The 6,000-nt window shown below is 41.9% G+C and overlaps 1 protein-coding gene across 2 annotated transcripts in view; it reads right to left on the bottom strand.

The window, feature by feature from the left end:
* Nucleotides 1-936: 936 nt before the first annotated feature.
* pcdh17 (protocadherin 17) overlaps nt 937-6,000 on the bottom strand; it is a 97,617-nt gene continuing 92,553 nt past the window's right edge. For both annotated transcript variants that reach the window (XM_033985889.2, XM_033985898.2), the window contains exon 5: nt 937-4,082. In XM_033985889.2, the coding sequence (XP_033841780.1) occupies nt 3,397-4,082 (686 nt within the window). In that variant the 3' untranslated portion in view covers nt 937-3,396. The remainder of the gene's footprint in view (nt 4,083-6,000) is intronic.

Raw genomic sequence — 6,000 nt, 5'->3', positions numbered from 1 at the left:
TTTAATATTAGCTTATCCATTTTTAAATCTGGCTTTATTTCACATGAACACGGCCTATACGTACCAACAGTCTGGAGTGGGCATAAAACTCCACTCTCGTGTTGAGTAATGCAGTGCCAGTGTGGTGTAATTAGACAATAATGAGAGGCTCAAACTCCTACTATGTACTGACCTTAGCGGCAGCCTGTGCTTGATTACACAGCAAATAGCCTGAGAGAGGGGCCATGGCTTTGTACAGAGAAGACCTTCCATTGGAACCAGGCCATTTCCTGCCCAAACGTTGAGAGGCAGGCAGTGTCCTGGGCCAAGGGGGGCACCATTAGAGGGGACAGGACAGGTATAAAGTGCTGAGATAGATTCTCCGGACTACCAAAGTGTTATGTTTTAAATGGATCGTCAAATAAGGGAGTAGCAGAACCGGAAGAAGTATTAGCTGATTTCTAACCGCTCTGGGAAAATAAGGGAGCACTGTGAAATTAGTACTGGTGTAAGAAGGTTGGGGTTTATAAGGGTTAAATTGTGATTACATGATCAGTTGTAATGTTATTAAAACTTGGGCATTATCAGCTATCGATCTCACACAAAATTGACAAAAAAATATCTTCTGGATGGCACAATGTTTGGATAGTATTTTTAAAGATTTGCCTTTCAAATTTTTACTAAATGAAACTGAAATTTTTATTTGTTTGAAACGTGCCTATTTTGTATATCTTTCCAACTGTTTGCATTAAGGTCTGTGGACTTAAAAAGCAGACGCTGGTTATCCCATATCTGCAAAAATAAATAAATAAAAAAATTAATAAATAAAAGTTTAAGTTCAGAAGGTTGCACGCCTATTTGCAAGGTAATGCGTTCTGCACAATGTGAGTTTACTGCACCATAATAATGAGCAATGATGAAATACAGAAAGAGAGTCTTATATGTGTAGGAACTGTTTTGCCCCAACTTGAAGCCATTCCCTTTAAGGAGCAGTGCATTTGTATGGGAGGCAGTGAGATGCTTAAGTCTGTCTGTGTAGAGCCGTGTGTGCGTTTTGTTGGGATCACAGTTCCAGTGCTAACTTTGAACAGCACATTTTAGCTGTATGCTCCATTTACGTGGTGCGACTCTCCAAGTGATTTATCTATAGATTTGCAGAGAGGTAGCAGCAACGGAAATAGCTTAAAGATTCTCCGCTGTGAAATCCTGTCAGCACGGTTGAAATAAATAATAAAAATATACACGAAATTGCAAAACCAAATGGCTCAAAGTGTTGCTCTGCTCTAGGGAAGCGATAAAGCAAAGAGGGAAATTACAAGATGGAAGGTATAAATGAGATAAATAGGAAAAATTGGACTTTACAGAGCATCCAAGGTCACTGTTCCCTCTAATGGATGTAGATTGTGGTCACATTTTCAAACATGTCTACTCTAATTACCTACTGTTCTGCGTAATTGACCTTATAGTATTAGAAAAAGCAGGTAGTGGCCGAAACGTGCCAACATTTTAAAAATAAATGTATATAATTTACTTTAGAAAGCCTGACTGCGAAGACACTTCTATAATAAACCATGTTCCTAAACAGCTAAACATCAAATCCAAAAGAAATGATTCCAGGTTCATTTTTCACTGCAAAGAATGAGATTTTTCAAGGAGTACATACAGAAAGGACACAGACTGCTGGAGACAGATCCTATTTGGTCCGTATTAGAAAAAGCACATTCGGGTGGACCAGGGCTTCAGAAGCAGTCACTCCACACAAACGACAACAAGCTCTCCGCAGAGACAGTAAGGCAGTTAGATGATCACCAAGGAAACCACTCCACTTTCCATATGGCAGGTTTCTTTTTTGGAAAGAAGGTTGAAAATAAAAACGTAATGAACACAAATGACGCATACTAGTTATTGTTAAAGAAAATAGCTGCCCTGTAAAAATCTGCTCAGTACAAATTTTCAAACGGTTGTCTTGTGGTTGTTGCTTTTTCTCTTGGATTTGAATTGTAGTTCAGATCAGCTGGCTCACTTTGCTTTAACAGTTGTATTGGATCCAGCCGGACCTCTGGGTAAAAAGAGGCGACATCTCAAAAGCACTGCAGAGTAGAAGGAAACACCAATGAAAACCCAAACTAAAGCAAACTCACAGAGTTCGACAGCTACTAAGGCAACTTTTGCCAAATACAATATAAGCCCATGTATATTGCAACACAACTATATATTAATTTAATAAAATACACAATATAGCTTTTGTACACATAACAATTTGGCTCAAATGCACAGAAATTCCAGTAAAATCAATAAAAATATGTCAATTTTATGTAAACACATCTAAATTGGATACATTTACACAGATAATGATATTTATGTATAGTGATAATGTGAAGGGACATTTTCTGCATGTTTTTGGATAATTGTACTTGAAACAATGGCAGTGCCCTTTGCAGTTCAACAAGTTAGTACACCGCTCCCACAATTTTCTTGAGGACACTTTTTTGCTGAGATTCCTCACTTCTTTTTCTTAGAAAACGTATAAATATTGTGTTAATATTTGGACACTATACATGGATTCATACATATAGTCATCTATATCGTTGTATAGATAGCATCTTTTCACAGTTGAGGAATATGTCCCTTTTATACAGCATGTGGCATGGGCTCACTGTACACAGTGGAAGCTGGACGCAGACGTACACAGATGAGTGTTAGTGTGGTCAGTCCGTGTGCAGTGTCACTACATGAATGTTTAAATAGAGGCGGTGGACAGACACAGCTTACACATGTGGCTACGAATGATGCTGAGATATGAAATCTTACAAGTCTCCCTCTGTCTCCTAGGTCCAGTACCACCAGTTAGACCAGTCTGATTACCCTCTGTCCACAGAGCCATCACAACATCCACAAGTCTGAACAAAAACTTTGTACCTTTGTCCTTCACTGTCCAAACATTTGTATTTTCTCTGTTTTCACATCGATTGTCATGTCAGACCATAAAAGTCCTTTTCGCTGTCTATGGCCATTACACATAACAGAACTCCACCTACACACGCTTCTGTAGGATTTCACGAGAGACCATGGACAACACACTTATGAGCTGGTGGGCACTTAGATAATAGAGGTGCCAGAGGCATAAGCCTCTGCCATTAGTTAAAGAACAAAAAGGTCTATAAATTCAGCAGGAAATCACACGTTTGTTACACTGTCCCATATCCTTGGTCAGATAGGAGCACCGAAAGTGGTGCTTAGTGACTGACTTTATAAATGTTCCATTGTTCCTTCAGTGTCAGTAGTTTTAACAACAAATACAGTAAAAAGGGCTCCTGTAATGGGAGCGTGTGTGTGATTTGTTTTGGTGACAGTTTTGGCTTCACAGTTTGTGGAATAGGACTATTCCATCTGTCTCAGTGTTACATAGTCCAGAGGTCACTTCCTGAGTGTGCCTGTGGATTCACTCCCTCTGCAGTCCTGTAAGAGTTTGTCGATGTCCCGGACCACCTGATCAGCGTCCATTCCCTCACGACCATCGGGCTCTCCCTGCTCCAGCACTGTCTCCATCTCCCCAGACGCCTCCTGGCTGATCCTCGAGCGCGCCTCTGCCAGCACCTTGGCCACAGGGTCAGCGGGCAGGGGTGGGTAGACCCCCTCTCTCTGTTTGGTGGGGGATAAGAACTGTCCATCTGGAGGGCCATAGTGTCCCGAGCAGGTGACAGGCGGAGGTTTGCCCTCAGCTCCGTCTGCAGGGCTCTTCACAGCAGCACAGGAGGCCATGTTGGAGCAGCCTTTGGTGGGACTACTGGAGGCAGAAGGTACCTCCTGGAGCAGGGGGCTCAGAGCGCGTTTGGCCTTCAGATACGGCTTTACATTGGCCACCAGGATGGTATGGTCCCTCCTCTCTTTACCAAAAGTGCAGAAAGTCTTTTTGCCATTGGGGTTGACAGACTCGTAGTTCTCAGCTTCGGGCACAGTCTCCATCCCTGCCGGCACAAACATGTTGTTCCTGTAGTCTACACCCTCAGCTTGGTTTCCTCCGGCTGGGAACTTGGGCATCCAGCAGCGGTCCGAGTGTCCCAGGACACGACACTCCTCTGTGCAGTTCACACAGTCTTCATCTGAAACAACAAAGAAGAAACCATTAGCAGAGAATACACAATACAAGCACGTCACGCTGAGAGGGGAAATGCTATCATAGGCTCATTACAAAATAAAGTTTACAAAGAGTTTTGATCCGCCAAGAGGCCGCAGGAGCCAAAGCTAATCATACATGTGGAAACACAGCTAAATGAGGATATCCTGTAGCGAACACACACAAATGTATGCACGTGCACACAGACACCTTTCTGAGGGACCGGGGACACCTGCTAACTCTCTCCAAAGCTCTGATCAGGAGGATGGCAGCGCATACAGAAGGACGGGAGGGAGAGAGAAAAACAACAACAGTTGAGGTTTGGCAAAGGCGCAGTGGCATTATCATAAATTCATGTCAGTGGGCTTTGAAGCCCTCCCCAGACGTGTGCGCTGTGCCAAATGGCTTGTGCTTCTTGTGTGTTTGTGCCTGTTTATTTGTGCTCTCGTTGTTGTGATGCTGCTGCTGGCGTGCACACGTGTGGGTTTGTGTGCTCACGTCTTTCATCTATTCAGAGAAAAGCACTGGCTGATTATTGGAGTGTTGAACTGATCCAGGACTTGGTAAAAAAAAAAAAAAAAAATGAAAAAGAAGAGCACATTTTCTCTCTCTTGGGTGTGAAGTGAAAAAATAAAGCAAAAATAAGCATCTGCTGTCCCACAAATACAATACTTTTATTGGCTAAGAGGAATCCAGTAACCACATGGAATTACTACTATAAGACTGGTGCAACTCATCTTCAGTGTTGCTGAACTCATTTATGTGTAAGCCATTCCTTCCTACTTCCCTTGAAACACATTTAAACCATGTAATACAACTTTATACCAGCTCTTATTTGCCCATGCAGTTACCTCAGGACACCACTACCAATCATCCCATTTGCTAAAGTGAGATTACTCGACAAGGCACAGGTTAAACAAATTTGAGAAAAGCAATACCACATCAACACTTCATCTCCCCGCAGTACATTTCCAAATCGCTGCTTTAGCCGAAGCATCTGAACAAATGGCAGCACCGGCACAGACTGCTTTGCATATTGGTTTTAAGATACATGATGCATCTACTTGTGCTGCCAGACCACACATCTGAATTTTAGAGCTACACTTGCATGATTTTATAAAGTGTTTTGATCAAAAAGACTTATGCTTAGACAGTTTGAAGGGAAATTTCAGTAATTTAAAAAATGCACTATGTAACTTTAGGATGGAGGGTCCGCCTCCTGGAGACAAACACGTGACGTCACCCATAGTGTTGCGCTCCAGTCAAATGAAGCTCATCGAAGCTAGACGTTATAGAGGAGAATTTGGACCCAAGTTCCATATTTAAAATTCAGATGACCATGAGTGTCATAGCAACCAAAGCGTCAATCCGGAGCAAGGCTGTTGAAGGTAATGGCCCTACCCGACCGCACCGTTGGATTAGCAAGAGGCAGGTGCTTAGCAACACAGTCAATCAAACCTGTTATTAATGTTCATATCTTGATTTACAGACAAAATAGCCAAATAAAAATACCAAAAACACCAGGTCCGTGTAGCGCAGATTAATACGAACATTTTAATACTAAAATGACAAGCCTGACTGCAACATTTGGGGAGAGTTTATCAATGGAAAGTGAATTAGTGCACATGCTCACTTCCTATTTGGAATGCGGAGGCTAGCAGATTAGCTATGTCCATTTATATATACAGTCTATGGTAAGAATGTATTGAGCAATAAAAACACATAGACAGGTTTACTGCATACTGTGGGCAAAACAATAAAATCTTCATGGACAAAAGGAGATGCCTAAGACAAAGTGTTACACAATGCACCTTTGAAATACACAAAACATAAGCAATATTAGGTCTAACAAACACTACCATTTAAAAGATATGCCTCTGTCAGCAATTGCAAGTAAATGAATG

Source organism: Periophthalmus magnuspinnatus, chromosome 3 (assembly GCF_009829125.3).
Source record: "Periophthalmus magnuspinnatus isolate fPerMag1 chromosome 3, fPerMag1.2.pri, whole genome shotgun sequence".
NCBI lineage: Eukaryota > Metazoa > Chordata > Actinopteri > Gobiiformes > Gobiidae > Periophthalmus > Periophthalmus magnuspinnatus.
This window is presented reverse-complemented; position numbering and strand designations above follow the sequence as displayed.